The 23,884-nt window shown below is 38.3% G+C and overlaps 1 protein-coding gene, 2 long non-coding RNA genes and 1 pseudogene across 3 annotated transcripts in view; all 4 read right to left on the bottom strand.

Moving 5' to 3' along the window:
* LOC145498443 (melanopsin-like) overlaps positions 1-7,695 on the bottom strand; it is a 30,603-nt pseudogene extending 22,908 nt beyond the window's left edge.
* LOC145498412 (uncharacterized) overlaps positions 1-15,088 on the bottom strand; it is a 28,725-nt gene extending 13,637 nt beyond the window's left edge. Inside the window, exon 1 of the long non-coding RNA XR_014050854.1 lies at positions 15,023-15,088. This is a non-coding gene — a long non-coding RNA (uncharacterized LOC145498412). The remainder of the gene's footprint in view (positions 1-15,022) is intronic.
* Positions 11,484-15,083, bottom strand: LOC145498411 (uncharacterized). Its single transcript, XR_014050852.1, has 4 exons — positions 15,032-15,083; positions 13,615-13,695; positions 12,921-12,954; positions 11,484-12,224 (listed from the first exon to the last, which is right to left on the bottom strand). It is a non-coding gene; the product is annotated as an uncharacterized LOC145498411 (long non-coding RNA).
* A 6,802-nt stretch (positions 15,089-21,890) lies between the features above and the next one.
* LOC145497590 (allatostatin-A receptor-like) lies at positions 21,891-23,438 on the bottom strand. The gene has a single exon (XM_081477409.1). The coding sequence runs from the start codon at positions 23,033-23,035 to the stop codon at positions 22,043-22,045; it is 993 nt and encodes a 330-aa protein (XP_081333535.1). The 5' UTR covers positions 23,036-23,438; the 3' UTR covers positions 21,891-22,042.
* Positions 23,439-23,884: the final 446 nt, after the last annotated feature.

Genomic DNA, 23,884 nt, shown 5'->3' with positions numbered 1-23,884 from the left:
GTTGGCAGTGTTCCTTCACCAAACATAGGCACGCAAGGCGTGCAAGAGTTATTTTTTTGTGAACTATAAGTCTCGGAGATAGGAGCATTCATGGAACTGTTTACAGTAATGATTTGGTTGATTTGACAAGTTTTTTGGTTGCGATGTACAGCAAGAAAGAAACTGGGAGTTTATGATGTACATACGATGTTACATCGGTAATGGTAAGATAACTAAATAGTAAGCCCTAAAATGTTTGACTGAACAAACTACAGTAATCTGACACGTCTCCAGATTAATGTAGATACCATCTTATTTTCTAACAGGCAATTTTATTCGTTCTTTGATACAACCCACACTGTGATTGGTCTGATACGCGCACATGCATAACTCCCTCACTCACCGATCACGTAGCCCTTCCCCGGGGGGAGGACTCCCTTATATGGGCCATATAGGTCTGTGCAGCCCCGAAGGGTATGGTTTTTCAGCCGTTTTGGTCATAAATAGGGTATCGATTTTAGCTGGTTTTGTTCATTTTGGTGATAAATAGGGTACGGTTTTTGCACTCTAGCCTTGATATGGGTATGCTTTAAGAAGAAGCCACTTTTTCATCATTATCGAAAAGAAAATCAACAAAAGCCCTTCACAAATTTATATGTTTACGGTAATTTATCATTGGTTTGAACTAGGGAGCTAATTAATTAAGTGTATTATCGTTTGTCTCACGATGTAGTCACTTGAGATGTAGATCGCGACGTTTCGACTGCTTACTGAAGCATGGATACCCACGATCAAGAAACACAACAACAGGAGAACGGTACAACAGCGGACCACTGAGGGAACAGCTACTCGCCGGAATAATGGAACAATAGGAGGATCGAAATGCACCAATCACAGCCAACCTTTGTGATATAAATGATACCGTGCAATCAGTCGACCTTATCGCCTGAAGAAGACTAGCAGTAAGCAGTCGAAACGTCGCGATCTACATCTCAAGTGACTACATCGTGAGACAAACGATAATACACTTTATTATCGCATCTACCACGATGAATAACAACAACCTTTTCCTCGACATAAGGAGCTAATTATAACGCAGGTCTGAAACAGGGTTTTGATTTGAGGCTCAGGTCGTAAATAGGGTTTGGAATTTTTGGTCAGGTCATAAATAGGGTAAGGAATATCGCAGATTTTGGTCATAAACAGGGTAAGGGTTTTGGGAAGCGGGCCGCACACCCCCAATCAATTTTTCTGGGAGTACCCCCTCGGGAGCCCTTCCAGCCCCCAGGAGGAATTTTTGCTCAAAAATACTCAAGTTAAGAGAACTTTTCGCATTTTATACGAGTCGTAAGTTTACCCTTTTTACACAACACAACGCAACAACACTACTTCACCGAAAATTGAAAGAAAGAGAAAAAGCCTCTCTGACACGTTGAAAGTCTGATTTAATTAAATTGCGCTCTAACTTGGTGCCACACAGTCTTCAAAGAACATTTGAACAGTTTTCATACTTTTTACCTTTAAAAATATCGGACTGAAAAGAATGTCATAAAATGCCCATCAAATAAAAATATTAAACTGCTACTGCAGAGACGTAAAAACACTCTAGAAATGAAAGCTTCTTTTTTGTTTAATATCCTGGGAACAATAGCCGATAACTTGTAAGCTCTAATTGAATTTACTCCCATATGAAAAACAAAAGTGTCGAGTTACCATTTGTAACTAAAAATAGCAAACATCTCGTGGGAACAAATGGTGACGATTCGTCAGCTCTAATTGAATTTACTACCTTGTGAAAAACAAGAGTGTCAAATTACCCATTGTAACTAAAAAATAAAAATACCTCGTTATATTTGCATGCCATAAGAACAAAACAATCGTTACCTGCACTTACTATTGTAAACGTTAGAACTGCTTCAAATCTAAATAGCCTCGTCTCCTCTAAAACATGTCCTAAGAACTAGAACTGACGATTCGTGACCTCTAATTGAACTAACTCCTTGTGAAAAACAAAAGTATCAAGTTACCCTTTGTAATTAAAAATAAAAATATCTCGTGCCATTTGCCTACTACTCATGAACTGCTTCAAAACTCAAGACTCATCTCGTTCATAACTAGCCACCATTACACTGAAAATTATGCACTCTAAAACAACCCAATGTACGTATGTAACTGTCACACTCCCCTCCAAACCGGACTTAAAAGCACAAACCGGCAACATACACGTCACTATTTATTTTTCAATTACCAAAGTCCTTGCGTTTATACATACCTTGTGTTTCTCAAGTATCATTTACCTTTACAACAAGAAATTTGATTGGCTGTTCATAGTAGATCCAATCTGATTGGTGTGACATACATACATCTCTCACTCACTCACTCACTCACCCATTGACCCGTCCATAACATACCCGACGCGCCGACTAAGAGGTATTTTTTTTACAAAAAAATAACTCAAAAATGAATCACGTTTTGAAAATGGGTTCTTTTATACATAGCAATGGAATCATGATTCAGCGAAACCTTCTCATGGAAAATATCAATAATGCCCATGACACAGCTAAAATTATTGATGCAAGTAAATAATTTATTAACTTCTCCTTCGTCGTTCTTCTGTTAAGGTTCAACCTGCCTCCGCATATCGACTTGATTGGTTTGAATGGGTGTGACGTTGGCATAAATTATCGCTATAAGTACAAATCTTGTAGTAAAAATGGAACGACATAAAATTCCTAAAGAAACGACCCTTGTTATTCTCGGAAGTATTAGCCTTTGGGGCTCGCTACTTTCGAGGGGTCTTTACTTTGGGGAGCAAATATCGTAAAGTTGGTGTGATTGAGCTGTACGTTTGTTTTTACAAAATAAAAGACGGAAAGTATTAAAAACAGTTCTTAAAAATGAGGTTGGCCCTTCATGTCTAGATCTTATTGCCTGTGGTCGGGAGGAAAGCCAGTCTGATATGGTAAATGTTTCTACTTCATGACGTTCTGTTATGTTAGTCTGCTGTATCAATATCTGCACTTCTCGAGTTTTCAATCTCAATTTAAAGAGAGACGTTCTTTTTAATGCACTCGTCTTTTCTGCGGGTTTTGTTTAACACGGTTCAACATGAACTGATGACGCACGTACTGATATTTAGCAACGCTACGTGGCATAAGCGACACCTTCCCTTGTTGTAGAGTGACGAAGAACCTCCCGCCCCCGTCCCTATTGCTGGATGCGTTGCTGAGAACAACACTCTGAAGCAAAGGCGATATATGCGGTTGCTCCTGTTTAACAGAAATAGCGCAAATGTATACACGCATGACAACATTCTTTATTACAATGTAAGTAGTAACGCTTAACATGATAGATTTTTTCCGTTTTCCTGGTAACTACAAAACTGATATTATATGTCAACTAAATAAATAAAAATAAAATAAATAAATAAATCACTTTTTGTAAGTGTCGAAGTGTTTAACACTACTGTAATAATTGGGGACACTGAAATAAGCAAACAAATGTTGTAACCTGAAGATTTTTCAACAAATATAATGGGCCAAAGTCTTGCCTCTATTCACTTTTGTCTATAACATCCTCCAATTGGCAACTGGCACAGAATCACCTTGCTAGCATAAAAACATCAAGTAGATTATACGAACGAGAATATTCCACTGTTTACCAAAAATTATCTAAAACCATTTCAACTACAGAATGTCAAGGCCAACAAACCGCGAAAATATATACAGACTGTAAACAAAAGCCCTGCAACTGAACACCCGAGTGAAACACAAGTGAAAAGCTGTTTATAAAGGCGTCAATGTTAATCAGTTTAATAAGCATAATAAAGTATCCAGTAATTAACTGGTGTCAATGGTCGTTAAGAGGTGTTAAGTTCGGACTTTAAGTGAGCAATTACACTACAGCAAATTACTAGTAAAATTGCCAATTAGAATGAGTTTTCAATCGGTTTTGAAACTGATTCTTCAGATGGTGTTTAAGTAGTTCCTTTCAGGATAACGCTCACTAATTATATCCCGTTCTCGCCAACATGTTAAACATGTTTAAAAGTGGTTTAGCTTTTTGAAAATTAGTTTTTTGTGCTATGCAAACCCCACAACTAATCAAGGTAAAAACCTGTTTGATTGAAATATCTGAGTAAGATGGTTTGGAATTTCTCTTCTCAAAATGACTGCAAAGCGCAATTGACAAATTGGAAAAAACCAAACCTGATTTAGTTGAACTAGTTTAGTTGGTGTGAATAGGCATTATGAGACGATTTCATTAAACAGCTGAACAACTGTGAGGCTTCTCGGCAGGCCTTTTCATTTTACAACCGTGACTCTTGCGACTCGTTTGTCAGTGTGGGTGTCATCTCTTCTTCGTCCGTTTTCAAGCTACCTTTTGCCAGTTGTAATTTATTGCCGGTCATTCGAGAAAATGCATTGTACATCTTCCTGTTCAAACTAATGTACAACCATGGGTTAATGGCGCTGTTGTTGTAGTCAAGCCAATAGCAGGCTGCTGTGGCAAGTTGGCTAGCAACTCAAGAGTTTCAACAATTAGTCCTATTTTAAACTACCATGTCATGGTCAAAAATCCGATAGCACCCTAGCTATCGGCTTTTAAACATTTTCCCCTGAAAATCGATGACATAACCCCCGAAGATAAATGCATGTTAAAGCTAAAAACCTGGTCTACATGTTCCATTAAAATTTGCAGTCCCCGATTATGACTGCAGCAAAATGCTTTTAGAATGAGCAAGTACCTCAGTTGACCCAAATGAATTATTTGAGATTGCTTCTTGCTCACTCTGTTTTCAAAATGACAGACTTTATTCCAGGTAAAATCTATGGATTGCCGGTTACAGTAAGATTTTGTAATTCTGATTACCGAAAATTCAATGGATGATAAAACATGAACTGACATTTTCACTTACCTGGTTGTGTGGTCTATGACTTTGAGTGTGTATTGTGAACACCCTGTACCAAAAGCGGGAAACTGAAATTTGGTGATTGAAAAACTTTGGAATCACGATGCTCTCTAAACTGTAATACTTATTCATGCGTAGAATAATTACGTTTGTCGGGTGTTTACTCGCTGTGAACACTGTCGACTGTGGCGTGTCTTTGTTGATCAAAGCATTAGACAATAACTTTGCATATCATCCAAACAAAAGACTCGTGTCCTTGAAAAGACGATGTAACTCAGCTGAAGGGGATTCTTTAGTCGTGGATTACAACAAACAACAATAGGTAAGGTAGGTAAGGTGAAACTTTATTTATGCAGGGTGGCCCATTCAGCACAGTGGCTGGTATCCAGAGCTGTAACCAAGGTGCTCCGTGGGCGAGAAGTTGGTCCTTTGTGTTAATTGGTCGTTGTCTTTAGAAGCGAAGGTGTGTACTCACAACGGCAAATTGAGTAAATATCACTTTCAATATTTACAGTTATCCAAATGGGTTAACGGGACTTGTTAACCTTTGGTCTTGGCACGTTTTGGAATATTAGCACGAAGTTTAAATCGGTATGTTAAAAGGGAGTTTATATGACGGGTTATATTCAGTCAGATTCTTTGTGACTACAATTAAATGATAAAACAATAATATTATTACAATTATGGTAATTAAGTCATGATACAACAATATTTTTATAAATATTATAATTAAATGATAATACTACAAGAGAAAAGGAACATAATGTGGTTAAGATTGGGAAGATTGAGATCAGTTTTTAAAGATCAGCATTCAGGACATGCCTGAATTAGCCGCAAATAAGAGAATCAAGCGACATCTCAAAGACAACATTTGCTTTCATGAAATATTGTCAAGATTGATTTTTCACGTTAATCGCACGCGTTGCGAAGCTATGTACCTGTTAGGCTCAAAGCTGTGGTAATCAGACTTTTCTCGTGGCCTTTTGCGACATTATTTCATGGCACTTGGGAGGTCGGTGAATAAACAATAGCCTCCATTTGGCGCGAAAATATGCTCGGATATTTGTCCACGGCCATTATCTATTCCGAGAAGCGATGCTCGAGGAAAATTGTGAGCTTTGAGGAACAGGTAAAATGTCTAAGGACAAATATCCAAGCACATTTTCAAAGTGAAATGGAGGCTATTATGTTTATAATCCTTCAAAAATTTTTTGCAACACGCCCAGTTTTGAAAATTGGGGAATATTCTGGGAATATTCGGTCACCGGACGCGTTTAGACCAATTGCGCGCGATCGAAAATATTTGATGGATTATAATTATATTGTTCCTGATTTTGTAATACTTCAAATGCAAGCAATATTGGAAATTTCAAAAATGATTTGATATCCTCTCAGATATCCAGCTCTTTCGCAGACCGAATCCACAATGAGAAAATTTGAGTGTTTGACGTCGCGTTGCACCCATTAGGCAAAAAACACGTGAAAACCTTAGGCGCCATTTCTATGGTCTCGGATACTCGAGACAACCTTACTCCTAGAAAACTTAATCGGAAGTTTATATGTGAAAAGTTGTTCCAGTTGGCCGAGGCTGAAAAGGTCACCCTGCGAAAATGAAACTCAGTAAAACTTTCGTGGCTTCAAAACATAATAACTCCAAGACACATTTTGTTGTTATTTAAAGCAATTTCACTAAAACAGTGCTTAGATGCCGGACCATTAAGCATTATTTACGCAAAAAGTATTGAATGAATGAAGTTTTGGGTCTGCTTAAATCTGTTTTGTTGGTTGATACCGCACCTTGCGGTGTACTCTGCGTTTGATCTTTGGCTCAATGCACTCATGATACGGGATAAAGAATGATGATTGTAAGTAGTGGAAATAACTGGAATAAGGCCAGGCCCGTAATGTTGTATACCATGAGCGCATACCTATTCCACGCAAACTTGCAATATGTTTGTTGACCAACGTTTTCCGTTGTGTAATAGTAGACGATGGGAATGCAATAAGCTATCGACACAAACCACGTTGTAAGCAGTGGGACAGCCCTCATCTTTCGTGTGACCAGCATCGCGTTCAACGGAAATACAATAGCCACAAATCTGTCAACAGCAATCAAAACCAGGCTTAGAATGGACACTATAATCGATGCTATTCTACAGAACACTCCCACTTTGCACCCAACGGTTGCCAGAGGACCTTGTATGAGACTTCCACTGCTCATTATAATCTCATCAGTAAGGTACAGAGGCCAGGTGGTAAGGCTGGAAAGAAAGTCTGAGACCGCCATGTTCACATAGTAGCAGTTGATGCTTGTCCTGAGGCTTGCCGTTTTGTACACCGCTGCAATCACCAAAATGTTTCCGATAAACCCTCCTAAGCTTATCACAGCCAGGGCCGTTGTGAAGAACACAGAAACACCGCCCGGGCAAGGCGGATTTCCACTGGTATCGATGTGAGTAGAGTTGTTCATGTTTCCGCTGGTTCTTGCGTACCTTCCGGGATCTCAGTAACAGGTAAAGTTTGTTGTTATCGTAGGATGACTGCAAAAATTTTTTACCCGGCGATTGAAACCAGCGCTCCATCAGCAGTAACAAAATTATTATCCAATGCCAAGTCCTACACAGATAGGAAGAATATCGCCCATCAATTAAATACGCATTTTATAAATGTGGCTAGAAATCTTTCTGAAGACCTCCCGCCGAGCGATACAAATCCTTACCTGGACAGTTTCGCGGAATCTACACACACGAAGTACAGGACGCAAAAATGGGACTAGAGCTCAAAAAATCTTCCATTGGAGTCCCCCCAAAATGTATTAAACTAGCATGCCTCTTTAATAAGTGAGGCACTTACAGAAATCTATAATCAATCCTTGCAACAAGTAACCGTTAACATTAAAAAAATTGTAATTTTATCTATAAATGCGAATTGTTAGAAATGAAGTTTGTTGTAGTTGTTGTTATGCAGTTTTTTTATTTCTTTATCGAAAAATAATTGATGCGAATGGAAAGATTCCCAGTGATCAGATGAGACGAGACTAAGTTCCAGCACGAAATCTCGCAGAGAAGTGGAGGGACTGTTGATTAAAGAGCACTGACATTTCAAATTCTCCTGTTGTCCTCGCGTTTTGCAAACCACGGTGCGAGAAACATGGCTGTATTTCGAAATAAAACTTTCAGTCTGGCTCAAATGAAACACTTGGAAACTTTCCACCGCCCCTCCCCCCCCCCCCCCCCCAAAGAAATTAGACCTGTATGGGAATAAAATTACCGGATTGATGGCTATGCTAAGTGATGGAATCACAAACTACGCAAAACCTAAAATCCCCTGCATATTTCACCGCCTGTAATAATCGATTAGTTTTATTGTGGTGAGTGCAAATTTGAAATTACGCCAAACCGCCAAGTTCATAACCGGATTTAGCCATTACACTCCAGCTTCTTCAATCGTAAAAAAGATCTTTAGCATTGTTAACGGACCCTTAACGAGGCCATCATGAAATAACCAAGACATGATTCCTTCTAACATCACAATTTTAGAGAACAGCTAGAGACGTTTGATTATTTTGATCCTCGACAAACACAGAAAAGTAGCCAAGATGGTTTGAATCTTACTTTTATTTTGCAGTGCGATTCAATGCAAACAGATGGTCGAACAGCTGTCCAAAGTCTTCATTAAATAAAGCAAGAAGACCACTGTGTTTCCACTACTTAAACTAGCTTGCCATTTGCCTTGTATCAAATCTCTTTAGTTTGTTCTGACTTAAACCCGTACTTCTACATCACTCGGGACGGATGCTTTTTACTTCAAAACACTGTTTTGAAGCTCATGTAAGCTTCTGTAAAACAACATTGCTATGAGTGCACCATCAATGCAATGCACCATCAATGCCAGTTTTGGATGCGGTTTAATGTAGTTAAGAAAGCAAGTCACCAAATTAAACATGGTTTTAAAGTTATAATCATCCAAAAAGCAAGTTTGCTCTGAGAATGGCAGTGCACCATCAATGTTAAGTTTGGATGCCGTTTAATCGAGCTAACCGGATTTACAGTCTAGCGATAACACTCCAACTGCTTCAAATTGAAAATAAGGAAGGAGTTTAATATTATTTACGTCGCCATCATATATCAAAAGTATACCTACAAACACAGTCTTTGCAATTGAGGGCCGTTTCTCACACATGTATACATAGCGGTCTCGATTGATGTAGCTTGACCCTAAGACATACACGGTAAAAATAGCGAAGTGTGGTTGAACTCCAGTTGAAAATACTAATTCCAACGCTGAAAATTACAATAAACCTGGTTGAAATCGACCTCACCTTAAATTCACTTTTCTTGCCGGCAAGGCGATTGAATACAAAAAGATGGTCGAACAACAGTCCAAAGATTTGAATCAAGAATCAAGAATGAATCGGCAAGATGACTACATTTTCCCACATTTTTTCATTTACCAGTATTATGCTTCAACGTGTACTAAAACCAATACTTCAATAACAAGACAGAAACAAAGATATAAGACATGTAACACGAGCTATTGACATAATGATAGAACAAGCAAACATAATTTAAATTCTGACAATCGAACTAATGATTTTTCTGCCTTTTGCTAAGGGTGTTTTCTGAAAGAGTTTATAGCGAGAAAAAACTCTTTGAAGTTTGGGAGAACTTTAAAAACTGTGGAAACACTCGCCTGTCGGCTCGTTCTCTCAAACTTTCAACTGTATTTCTATAACCCCCCCCCCCCCAAAAAAAAAAAACCGGAAAATGTTGTCTCTTTCTGAATTAATCGATGACCAATATAAGGAACAGGTGCTGGTAGAAAAAAACGTCTCTTAAACAGTCACCTTACCTTAATGACCACTGCTGGAACACATGGTTTCCATGTTTAAACGGTACAGTCTTTTTGTTGATTGATATGCCCGATCGCCCACGCTAATTGTTAGCTATAGCTTTTAACGAAATTGAGTGCTCGACTAAATTCATTAAATGTTGGTTAGATTACGACAATAGTCAAAACTTAAAACTTTGTAAGGGTTCGAGTGATTGTCGGGGGTCTTCCTAACGTTTGGTTGATATTTATTGATCTTCGGAAGGCAAGGGTTCAGATGATCTTTTGAAGTGAAGAAAATAAAAGCAGAAACCGACACAACGTTCGATGATTGTTTTGAAGGTGTACTATATTTCGGCTACACCTTCAAAAAAAATCATCCTACGGTGTGTCGGTTTCTACTTTTATATTCTTCATTTTATGTGTAAGGTCGATTAGATTACTATTGATCCAACGTATACCAGCAGGATCATCGTTCAGGTTGCTCGGATAACGTCCAATTACCTTCGGCTATATTCGGAAGGGTTCGGGTGAACTTTGACGACCTTCGAATTACCTCGGATTACCGTCGGCAGTCATGAGTGTCTTCGAACTAACTTCGGATATCTTCGTTGTAACTTGCACTGGTATTTCAAATTTGCACCCGTACTTCAAAGTTGCACTCGTGTTACATGAGAACTGTACTCCTTTTTAGCCAATCAGAATCGAGTAATTTAAATTCTGCAGACGTCGTTACATGCAATTGTTGATTTTATCTAGCATTCAGAGATTTTAGAATCTTTCTTTTTATTATTTCATAGATTGTAAACACATCCGCGCAGACTACTTTGACAATGTTATGACAAAATTTATTGTCGATAACAGGACAGACGCATGAAAAACTGACGTCAATTTGTTTTTTACTCTAGCAAATTGTCAAATTGTCGGCTCTCGCTCGTTGACGCATCGCATAAATTATAAATTCATGTTTATGTCTGCTTATTGACAGTGAAAATTAGCTAGTGAGCGCGCGAGAATTTCTTCAGTTATCGTGAAAAACACCTTTTGCGTCCAGCTGCCTGTTTACAACCCAATGTGCACCAATTATACCGAAGAAGAATACTAAACGCCGAACTGTCAAACGAAATCGGTTTATCGTTGCTCGAGGTGATTTGGCAACATTTGACATGTTTTATATGACCACGGTTAATAAGATGTTTATTACATGGCATGCAAGAAACTTGTAATTCGTTTAATGTAACTGGTTTGTACTACCTAGCTGACCCTTTTTCTTGCGAACGGCAATAAACTGAACTTAAATCTGCCCAAGTTTGCTTGTCCTCTTACTTTTCTTTTCTTCATCATGCTTTTTGGCACTTCCATTTAGAAGAAAATAGTCAATATTTTTGCATTTTAGTTTGAAACTTTTTCACCGCAAAATGTAATCGGTATAGATGCTGGTCTTGATGAGAAAATCTAGACCGCGGTCAATATCGATACCAGACAATCAAATTCGTGAGTTCGGTCGTTCCTGGTCCTTGTGAGACTCAGCCATATAATAAATGAAAACAACACTCACCGTAGAAATGACCAGGCTGCTTCAAGTGTTTTCACGAGTTGATTTTGTTCTACCGTCAGTAGATTTTCTTTTGCTGTAAGTTTATTTGATTTTACTGTGAGTTGATTTTGGTTTGCTAGACCGCAGTCAATATCGATTGCAGCCAATCAAATTCGTAATTTCGGTAGTTCCCAGTCCATGTGAGACAGGGTCATATAGTAAATAGAGGATATTACATGGTGGCAAGAAGATATGAATTTTATGTTCTCGTGGCAAGAACAATATCTTACTCGTTCGCTGCGCTCGCTCGTGAGATATTGTTCTTGCCACGAGAACATAAAAGTCATTTTCTAAAAAAGAAACGGCTTTATCTTTCTTCTTCTTACTTCTCGTACCTGTTCAATGCTTCGACAAGACTTTTTTTGTACCTTATCTTTTGCCCAGTCACGTAAAATATTATCTAAATTCTCAAAACTTTCCGCCATATTAAAACACAGAGGGAAAAACTTTGTAATGATGACGTCAATCGTGCGTTTGTCCTCTAATAGATCATAGGCGAGAACCAATCAAAATGGGAGAATAACTTGGGTTATTATATAAATAATAATATCGGTTATTGACCAAACGTTACACCGTGCTGGTGAGATATTGGCAAAGTGAATGTTTGGTGTGTGTTTGACGAAGTCGAAGCCTGTAAACGTGTTAAAAAGAAATAATGAAAAGGCGATACCAGTCTCGCACACCAAAATGATTACCATAAAAAGAAAAGCACACTTTAGTTTTAGCTTGCTTTTAATGATCTACAGCTCGCAGATATTTATTCATACTGTCTCCATCCTTAGAAATGGGGTTTACAAAAGATACTGCCGCAGCCTAGACAAGGAACACAAATGGTACCTCTCGGGCAGCCGTGGCTGGCACACGGATCAGGGTAGCACCGGTCAGAACTCCCTTTGTCACAAATTTCTAAAAATAAGCAACGTTGATGAAATAGTTTTTAGTAGAGCATGTTTTAAGTGTTTTTAAACCAATAACAATCACTAAAAACTCATGACAAATTAACTAAATGTAATTCAGTTGTCAACGGGTAACCAGATTGCTGTCATGAGGACAGCCGAGCTGTTGTAAACAAAGCTACTAATTATAGCGGTAGTCTTTTTCACGGTTAACTTTTCTCATTTGCATTACGATATAAACCAGCATGTATGTGAGGCAATTTCGGGCTATTTTGACGTTTCTGTCCGAAATCACCTCGCATCCATTGGATAACACTGTAATGTAAATGAGAAAAGTTAACCGCGAATATAATAGTTAATCTTTTTATTCTGTAAATATTTATATGAGGGCCACTGGTTTTTCAGTTACTACGTATACTGTTCTGTGTTTCCCTCGATAAACAAATAAAATTAAATTGAATTAAATTAAATTAAATTAAAAGGGTATTGACAACAAAGTCCAGCCTGGTATCATCAGGAGCATAAACTAGACTCCGTCAGTAATTGGCGGGAAAAGGGAGAATTCAGAGACTGGAGCGGACTAACAGCTTAGTTGTTGGGGAAAAGATTTACGAATAGCTAACAATTATTCGGTAAAATGTATATTTAGTGATTAGATGTTTCATTCGGAAAACGGAGCCACGAATTGTTTAAATACTTTTCTTACCTATATTCCTTTTAACAAGTTTGCCTCCAAAAACCTGAAGGAAGGAAAACGATTGGGTAACGGTTACTTATGATATTTAAACGCAACACGTTTTCTTTTTTCACTGACAACGAGAACCGGCCAAAAAAAAAAAAAAAAAGAAAAAAAAAAAAAAAAAAACTACAGAACTCTTGTTAAAATTATAACATTAATCGCATTTATAGCAATTTATTAAGTACAAAATCTTTTGAGAACTTCTTTTGAGCGAAAAAGTCAGTAACGCTTTCCATAAGTTTTAAAATTGTAGAAAGCATTAAGAAGGATACCATTATAACGCACGTAATTGACGTGCCAGTTGCGTAGGTATCCCATTACATTTTTGGATAACTGTTATTGGAGACCCAAGCGATCGCGCGCCGATTTTGTGACTAATAGATACCCGAAAAACCAATCACGATCGAGAATTTTGTTACAGACGGATACGATTATTGAAATAATAGGCACCAAGCCCAATTTTTTTGTAAATCATTTCTTAATAGGAACGCTGTTTTAATAACATTATAAATGTTGAGAATATTTTATAGATGAAATCTCAAGTCAAGAATGTACACCAAAAATTAACTCTGCCTAAGGTATCAGCAAATATGAAAAAAAAGCAAAAACTGTTTTGGAAAACGTTTTGAGGTTATTATTTAAAACCAAATTATAAACTCACTTCTTGGGGCTGCAACGAAACAAAGCACATCAAGACGGTTAGAACAATGTATATCTTCATGCTTTGGACGCTTCAGATCGCCTGTTAAGATAACAATAGTTCCTTAAAGTTTAAGCATATACACTCGAAGCAGCTTTGCTCATATGATAATGACTGTTTTTAAATAAGGAAACCCTCTACAAGTCACATACATCGTGATGTTACAGAGAAGCCGCTTAATACGGAGGACACCCCTTGAATAAGGATTCTTTCCGTATTACTTATTGCGTTCAACTCGACGAAAAAAACATCTTGGGAAATATTTTGTAAATAATTAAGACAGTTCAGTTGTGGCTCATTGCTTTTTAAGCCGGTATACAACCAAAACATTTTGACGTACATTTTCCCTTAGAACTGGGAACTAAACGTTTACTCGATTATTGGCACTTATTGGCACCACCCTGCCTAGAGACGTCACAAACACATTGGTGCTCTCCCGAGGTGGAAGGGATAACAAAGGGTTTGACTGTGTACGGTTAATGAATCAAGATTTAGCAAAAAATAAACTGAATGTAGAAAATTAATAACTTCAACATGACATGCAGTTTAAATTACAAACTGCAAGATAAGGTAAAGCTGAAGTCTGCATATGAGCCAAATGGCCCACCAGGCCGGAGCTTATCCCGGTTTCCGTAGCATGAAGCGACTAGGAGTATTTCTCCTCCCTCCTGGATGGGATGCTAGTCCATCGCAGGGTTAGCCTCAGCATTAAATTCGCCGGTACCCATTTATACACCTGGGTGGAGAGAAGCACTTTGAGAGTAAAGCGTCTTGCCCAAGAACACAACACAATGTCCCCGGTCAGGGCTCGAACCAGGACCGCTCGATCACCATGAGGCCACCGCGCCTCCACACAAAACAAACTTCAAAACAAACTGCATGTAGTTCATTCAATTTCCCTTCGTTTCTTTTGTTCTCACCTATATGCCCATATGAAAAGCTCATAATTTGTTAGAGATGACCTAAATGTTATAGGAGCTCGGTCAAGGTATTTTTGAGTTATTCTGGCCACGTACAAAACTATTTTTAAATTGAAGGAAACCTGAAAATAGTAATTTTCTAAGATTGAAAAAACACCAAAGAGATAATAATAAACCATAAAGAAACAAGGATAGTTAAGGATAAAGAAGATTAACGTGGATTACAAACGACGAGAAAAATTTAGGCTTAACTTTTCAAGATGCGCAAACCGGGAAAATGGACCGTGCCAGTGGCGGATAGCGAAATAGTGTCACCATCTTCTTGGAAATAAACCGATTTCAGTAACTCCAATAATTGAACAAATTCTATTTCCCTTAAAGCCGCTAGAACGCCTTCGAACCTTGAGTGTAAAGCAGACCTCAATATTTAAAGAAAACAATGTACATACTCTAATCACTTGAGTTATAACTGTCGTAGAAACGAACTTCCGAGATCCTCTCAGGTTAAAGTGATGGCTGACAATGTTGCTTCGCCAAGAAAACTTCTGTACATAACCACCGATTCATGACTCAGCAAAAGCTACTGGTATAACTTATCAATATCTGTAATGCCTATGACGCACTGAAAATTAAGTGAGTTAATAATAAGACATTAAGCTTTTTTCTTCCGCATTGCTTTACAACGTGACTTGCATCTCTAGGTGTTGAGCTTCTGTTGTGTTGGAATGACGTCGGTAGACATAGTTGTTTTCAAATGTAAATAGTCATAAACACACGGTGTAAAAACCATTAAACGAACAATTTATGGCCCAGTAGTCGTTGTTTCTAAATGCCTTCTATGGTGGGCCTTCTATATTGTTCGTTTGATGTCATATATCCTTATGTCGTTGATTTAGACCACTGTTATGGACATTTAAAGATCACTATGTCTTCTGGCGTCATACCAACAAAATACAAGCTCAATATAAGAAGATGCAAGGTCAACTTTTTAGATACAATACGGGTTGTAAAGCAAGGCGGATAAAGAAGTTGAATGTATTATATTTATCTCAGTTATTTTCGCTGTATCGCGGGCATTACATATAGAGGATATCACTCGGTGGCGAGAAGATACGAATTTTATGTTCCAGTGGCAAGAACAATATCTCACGAGGGGTGTATTTTCCAGTAAAACACTCGTCTCTGTGTAATAAATATTGTTAGTATATTCTCAGCTCCGACTATTGCATTTCTAGCTCTCTGATTGGCTCAAAAACTCCGACTATGAGCCATTAGTCGGAGTTTTACCTTATATGGAAAACAGTGCGCCAAGTTTAAAAATTTTCCGCTCTGTAAAATTGTTGAAATAAAAATCGGCGGCAAAAACCCGATTAAGAATATACTAAAACAATTATTCCATTCGACCTTGTTGGATATGAAGTGATCATAACCAACTCGCGCTACGCGCTCGTTGGTTATTTATCACTTCATATCCAACGCGGTTTCATGGAATAATTGTTAAATATTTCACAGTTGTAGTTTTCGCTTAATCATGATCGTTATCATGGGCATTATATATATTGATATTTCACAGTTGTAATTTTCGCTTAATCATGGTCGTTTGCAACGTAAAGCAGTTTTCATCGTGTAGGAACGATTTCAGTCTTTGCTTTAACTTGATGCACGAATGGTACTTTTAACGGACGTTAGAGCGGCCCTCTTAAGGAACAATGGCTTGCAAAAAATCCTATGCAATTATTACAAGTAATACATTTGAAACCACTTTCACAGGGTCCTGTCAGACACAGATCAAAATGGCACCTCCCAGGATGTGCTTCTGGGTTGTAAAGCAACGCGGAAGCAAGAAGTTGTATGTATTATTTTTATCTCAGTTATTTTCGCTGTACCTTGGGTATTATATATATTGATATTTCACAGTAGTAATTTTCGCTTAATCATGGTCGTTTGCAATGTAAAGCAGTTTTCTTCGTGTAGGAGCAATCTCAGTCTTTGCTTTAACCTGATGCACGAATGGTGCTATTAACGGAGGTTAGATCGGCCCTCTACAGGAACTATGGTTTGCAAAAAAATCCTATGGAATTATTACAAGCAATACATTTGAAACCACTTTCACAGGGTCCTGTCAGACACGAATCAAAATGGCATCTCACAAGATGTGCGTCTGGACAAATTTCTGCAAAAAAAAAAAAAAAAATCATAAGAATAAAATACAACGTTTGTCACTTGGTTGATAGGAAAGCGTGCTTCAGTGTTGTAAGCTTAAACCAAATATTAGTGCTAGTTAGGCTAAATAGGCCAGAGGAAATCAAGTAAGATGTTGTTTGGTAATCGGAGTGTTGACATGTTAGAGCACAGCCTGCTTCTACAGTGTAGCAGTGTGCGAAGCGGCGTGTTGCTTACACACAGTGTATGTTCTGAAAATACGTCGATACTATCCTGTCCAGCACAAAGATGGATCTGTAGAGTGAAGATCTTTGCCAGTTTTGTCATTTGGGGAATGTGCTCAGCTGAACTATCGTAAATTTAAAAATGACCATTTTTAAAAGAAAGCGCTCTGGAAACGGAATGAAAATTCTCGATTGAAGAGCTTGTTACAAGAAAGACCTTTCTGCTGAAAGAGTGGTTTACATTTTTTGGATAAAAACGTTCACGACAAGAAAAAAATCGAAAGAGGAAAAAAATACTAATGTTGCCTACAAAATTTGGAACAGTTTGCTCCACAGTTGTTGAACTGATTACATTATATCTGCCCATGTTTACTTTAAAAAATTTAAGGGATGCGATTTAGAGAAAATATTAATTATTCGTTGTGCGTGATCAGACGCATCATCAAATTAAAATTTGATGTAATATGTCAAACACGAGAGACAGTGTTTCTTTGGGATATCCAAACGCTGAGAAGAGAGTTGAAAATACGACGCGCAGCAGAGTATTTTTGACGAAATCAGAGGTGTTTCGATGTCCGATGAAACACTGTTTCGAGTGTTTGATATGTCTTCTCAATTGAAAGAAGAACAAAGGAGTAAGCGGAGAAGTATAATCGTCAAAATCTATGCTAATTAAGACGGAGTATCCAAACCTCCTTCACGGTTGTGATTTCCTTTGTTTTAAATTGATGAATTATCAATGAGTTTGAGAAGTTTCGTCTGGACATGTAAAACTCGAGTTCTCAAAATAGCTTTCTTAGCTTTTAGTTTAAACACGACCCCACAAGAAGACCTATTGCTTTAAACTAAATCGTGTGTAAATAAAAGATTGCTGCTATTGTTTTAGATATATAGGCAAAATCGTTTATGATGTCGAAATGAAAGTGATTTGTTTCCCCCATTCCAGAAGAATCGCTGTTGCAACCTAAAACGTCGAAGACATAAAAGGGGAAAACACGATAACACGACTCCAGTGCTCTTGTTAAAAATCAAAACTCGTATGTAGTAAAGAACGGAAAATTTGTAGCTAATCGCAAGTGTAATTGTTAATGTTTTGTCGATGAAGAACTCGTTTGTTGTCTTGACACTATTCAATATTGTGGTGTATTTTGTACTCCCGCCGATAAGAGTCTGGGTACGTCAGTAGCCTCGTTTACGTGCTGTTACGTCAGATCAACGCGCTCTTGGATCAGGTCCCCCATGTGCTCGACGTAGCGTTGTACTTGTTGTGCTTATTAAAGTTCAAGTACTTAACAAATATCAGACCAGGCGTTTTTCATGTTTCAACATGCAGAAGAGATGTGAGAACAAGACTTGACTGATGCACTGACTTTGCGCGCCAAATTGGTGACTGATCAGAACATATGAGTCAAGCGCCCGCCTCTCCACTCTTTTTTAAAATTTCACAGTCCAGTACAAATGACGTGACTTTGCTCACCACAGGGTAACGAGGAGAGTTCCTTTTAGTTTACGAATTAGTTACTTTATCTGTGGCAAAACGTATAGAAACAGAATAATATATGAGTCATAAACTGCGTGTCATCTTGTTAGTTTTTAAGCTAGATTACAAATTTCCAAACGTTTTAATTTTTTTTTTTATTGCTTTTGGTGCTTAGCGTTTTTCGGACAAGGTTTTAAGCGCTCGCAGCTGCGCGTAAAATTTGAAAAAGTTATTTTAATTCTAAATACAAACTCATTCGGTGTTGGGACTGCAAAGAAACAAGGCACATCACCACAAAGGCAATGTATATCTTTATGGCTTGGTTGTTGGCGATTGCAGTCCAGTCTAAAGTTCCTTAATGAATGAACGAAAAATACTGGGACTAACTCTTTATACTGTCCATAATGCAGCTACAATAACAGAAGGAGGTGTTGTATTTAATTTCCTCTCGTTCTTATCGCTCTTAGATATATTCTCACATGAGTGGAATACTTTCAAACCATATTCAGCGACTGGTGACGGGACGTTGGAGGATAGTTTAGTGTATAGTTCTGTAACCAGCCATTTGCGTCGTCTTTAATTTATACCGCAATAGGTTCGCGGCATTTGACACAGTAAACAATCCATGCCTCTTACTAACCGAGTTCGAGAGCCGTACTGTAAGGGCCTGTTTACAAGTAGGAAGGGTTACCCAAGCAAGAGGGTTAACCCTAGCTGGAGGGCAAAAGATAGCCCGGGTTCAGAAGCAAAATTTCACAGGTAGGGTAATCCTACAACCCGGCACTTAATGCGCGATTACACTTAAAGGGTCTGGAAACAAATAGAATGTTAACCCGGGTAGGCGGTTTAACCCTACCTGGAGTGTTTACAAGAGAAAAAGTTAACCCGCCTGCCAGGATAACCCTAACATGCAGATAGGGTAACCCGCCTACCCGGTAGCTGCCTTGTAAACACGACGAAGAAAAAAAAAGAGGAAATGTGTGAGTGCTAGGGTAACCCGCTTGCTAGGGTAGCCCTCTCATCTTGTAAACAGACCCTAAGTTACGGATCGAGTTTTTTCCCCATCGATTTATGGCCCAAGCTGGCCATAAATCGAAGAGGAGAAACGAGGAACTGTAGCTTACAGTACGTACCGAGAAAACGAGGTTATTAAGATATTTATTATATCTCTACTGTGTGTCTGACGGGTTCGAGAAAGCTTTCTATTCACGCCGAACGGCTTCAAATTTCTGACGCACCTCGAAAGCACACGAGTCAATTTGAAATCGTTGTTAAGTGAGTCTTAAGTCTTAAGCAGGTTTTTACACACAATTTCAGAAGTTTTAAACTTTTACTTGCTAAGAAACTTAGGAAAACTTGACGATCGCGATGAATCACGAAACATTTTGGCAACAAAAACAGCTTTAAATTTTAACGGGCCGTATAGTAGAATATGGCCCACTAAATTGACCAATCACAGCGTGTACTAGCTGATAGATATAATAAGTAAACAATATTTTTTATTACAAACCTCCCAGATGGAATGCTTCCGAGAGTAAACAGATTCTGTGACAATCAAACCTCTCGGAAGACATTTTAAAAAAGAGCCCGCTCAATATTTAACCGGAAAGGCAGTCAATATAATATAAACATATGAGATATATACTTTTTCTCACTTGACCAGTAACGGAATTTTAAATAACTTTCCGAATGCTCTCAGACGACAGCTAAGGTTGGCAGTGTTCCTTCACCAAAAATGAATCGCGTTTTGAAAATGGGTTCTTTTATACATAGCAATGGAATCATGATTCAGCGAAACCTTCTCATGGAAAATATCAATAATGCCCATGACCCAGCTAAAATTATTGATGCAAGTAAATAATTTATTAACTTCTCTTTCGGCGTTCTTCTGTTAAGGTTCAACCTGCCTCGGCTTATCGACTTGATTGGTTTGAATGGGTGTGACGTTGGCATAAATTATCGCTATAAGTACAAATCTTGTAGTAAAAATGGAACGACATAAAATTCCTAAAGAAACGACCCTTGTTATTCTCGGAAGTATTAGCCTTTGGGGCTCGCTACTTTCGAGGGGTCTTTACTTTGGGGAGCAAATATCGTAAAGTTGGTGTGATTGAGCTGTACGTTTGTTTTTACAAAATAAAAGACGGAAAGTATTAAAAACAGTTCTTAAAAATGAGGTTGGCCCTTCATGTCTAGATCTTGTTTCCTGTGGTCGATAGGAAAGCCAGTCTGATATGGTAAATGTTTCTACTTCATGATGTTCTGTTATGTTAGTCTGCTGTATCAATATCTGCACTTCTCGAGTTTTCAATCTCAATTTAAAGAGAGCCGTCCTTTCTAATGCACTCGTCTTAACTTCTGGTTTTGTTTACCACGGTTCAACATGAACTGATGACGCACATACTAATATTTCGCAACGCTACGTGGCATAAGCGACGCCTTCCCTTGTTGTAGAGTGCCTTAGAAACACCCCCCCCCCAGCCCCCACCCCTCTATTGCTGGATGCGTTGCTGGAAACAACACACAGAAGCAAAGGCGATAGATGCAGTTGCTCCTGTTTAAGAGAAATGGCGCAAATGTATACACGCATGACAACATTTTTTATTAAAATGTAAGTAATGTAACTAGTAACCTCTTAACATGACAGATTTTTCCTGCTGTCTTGGTAACTACAAAGCTGATATGATATGTCAACTAAATAAATAAAAATAAATAAATCACATTTTTTAAGTGTCGAAGTGTTTAACACTACTGCAATAATTGGGGACACTGAAATAAGAAAACAAATGTTGTAACCTGAAGATTTGCAAGGGGGCGCAGTTTTTTCAACAAATGGGCCAAAGTCTTGTTTATGTTCACTTTTGTTTATAACATCCAACAATTGGCAACTGGCACAGAATACCTTGCTAGCATGAAACAACAGGTAGATTATAGGAATGAAAATGTTCCACTGTTTACCAAAAATCATCCACAACCATTTTACCTACAGAATGTCATAGCCAACAAGCCACGAAAATATATACAGACTGTAAACAAGAGCCCTACAGCTGGACACTTTGACAAGTGAAAAGCTGTTTATAAAGGCGTCAATGTTAATCAGTTTAATAAGCATAATAGAGTATCCAGTAACTAACTGGTGTCAATGGTCGTTAAGAGGTGTTAAGTTCAGCCTTTAAGTGAGCAATTACACTACAGCAAATTACTAGTAAAATTGCCAATTAGAATGAGTTTTCAATCGATTTTGAAACTGATTCCTCAGATGATGTTTAAGCAGTTCCTTTCAGGATAACGCTCACTAATTATATCCCGTTCTCGCCAACATGTTAAACATGTTTAAAAGTGGTTTAACTTTTTAAAAACTAGTTGCTTATGCTGTGCAAACCCCACAACTAAACAAGGCAAAAACCTGTTTGATTAAAATATCTGAGTAAGATGGTTTTGAAATTTCTCTTCTCAAAATGACTACAAAGCGAAATTGACAAATTGGAGAAAACCAAACCTGATTTAGTTGAACTAGTTTAGTTGGTGTGAATGGGGCATTATGAGAGGATTTCATTAAACAACTGAATAACCGTGAGACTTCTTCCGCAGGCCTTTTTATTTTACAACCGTGACTCTTGCGACTCGTTTGTCAGTCTGGGTGTCATCTCATCTTCGTCCTTTTTCAAGCTACCTTTTGCCAATTGTAATTTATTGCCGGTCATTCGAGAAAATGCATTGTACATCTTCCTGTTCAAGCTAATGCACAACCATGGGTTAATGGCGCTGTTGTTGTAGCCAAACCAATAGCAGACTGTCTGGACAAGTGGTAAATGTTTGGCTGTTACTGCTAAGTACAGCTGAGACACCTGCCCGGGAAGCCAACAGAGAGCAAACGCTGTGAAAACGATGATGAGCATTCGGACAACCTTTCTCTTGGTCTGCTGCTGTCGTTGCCGATTTTGGTTCAAGCCTTCTCCTGGTGCCTCATGGAACCACAACTTACGAGCAGTAATGGTGTAGAGGACGGAAATGATACTTACAGGCAGCAAATAGTTGATGACGAAAAAGTAAATGAAAACTCCGCGAATGACTTTCGATGTTTCTCCCAAAATGGAAAACTTGGCTATGCACATATATTCCGAGTTTTCAGGATACCATTGCAAAACTATAAAAACCGGAACGATAGACATCAACGCCATTGACAAGAGCCAGACGACTGGTGTGAGGACTATGGGTTTTCGGAACCAAAGAAGGCGTCGGAATGGATAAACCACTGCATAAAATCTGTCAACCGCCATAAATGTCAGGCAAAGAATGGACGTGGTTATTGTGAAGAAAGCGGCGTATATTACTGCTTTACACGTGATTTGTCCAATAAGACCAGTCATCGGCCACACACCGTGAGTGTAGGAATCGGACACGGTGTAAGGGATCACAACCAAGGTGACCAGTAAATCCGCAACGGCCATGTTGACGAACATGAAGCTGGTCATTGATCTTACGTCAGGTTTCTTCCACACGATGTAGAGTAGAAGAATGTTCCCGACCAATGATACCAGCATCGTTATGATGTATATAACGGTAAATATGATGTTTTCTACTTGTGACACCATTCCTGCTAAAAAGCAAACATTTTCATTATTACCGAGTTGCACGCAAATTTGTCACTAAATTGGTTATAATTTTTATGGAGTATAATTGCTCTCATTTACGGGTAGTTAAGTTTTGAATTCGATGGTTTGTCCGTTGGTGCATCCGTTTTTTCGTTCGTCCATTTGATCGTTTGTTTGTTCGTTCTTTTGGTCGTTTCTTGGACATTTTATCAGAGAATATCCTTCTTATTGACCGGGCATATTTTTCTGAGACGTTATCGAGCGTGCCCGTCAATATAGTCAGTTCAGCAGGCTCGGTGCATAAACTTGCAAAAACAAAAAGTTTTTTCGTTGGTACATTCGTTTATGCGTCCGTTCGTCCGTCCGTCCGTCAGTTCGTCCATCCGTCTGTCCGTCTGTGTGTTTGTCCAGAATGATAAACATATCATATCTTCTGAATAACATTATCAGTGCAACTTTGAAATTACATCGATCTGTCATTCTAGTAGGTTATTGATAGCATATCACAACGGATAGGCCTGCAATATTTGCTCGATTAGTTTGGATTGTCTTTTATAGTATTTTTCTATCCTTTCTCACCTTGAATTGGTTGTCTCAGTTCAGGAGTTTGTTCAGTCCTTCAACTGCAAAACAATGTAAGGAAGTGAAAATGTTTTTTTTCTGAATGGCGCCAAGTCTTAACGTTGATCTAACTTTTGTCTTTTCACGAGACGGCGGAACTTAAAACGTCATATCTTCTGCATAACATTATCAGTGCAACTTTGAAATTACATTAATCTGTCATTCTAGTAGGTTATTGATAGCATATCACAACGGATAGGCCTGCAATATTTGCTCGATTAGTTTGGA

This window comes from Orbicella franksi, chromosome 9 (assembly GCF_964199315.1).
Source record: "Orbicella franksi chromosome 9, jaOrbFran1.1, whole genome shotgun sequence".
NCBI lineage: Eukaryota > Metazoa > Cnidaria > Anthozoa > Scleractinia > Merulinidae > Orbicella > Orbicella franksi.
The sequence above is the reverse complement of the archived record's forward strand: the minus strand, read 5'-3'. Positions and strand labels throughout refer to the sequence as shown.

Coding starts and splice junctions, on each gene's coding strand:
- LOC145497590 (XM_081477409.1), bottom strand. CDS start 23,035: ATGGTGTCACAAGTAGAAAACATCATATTTACCGTTATATACATCATA.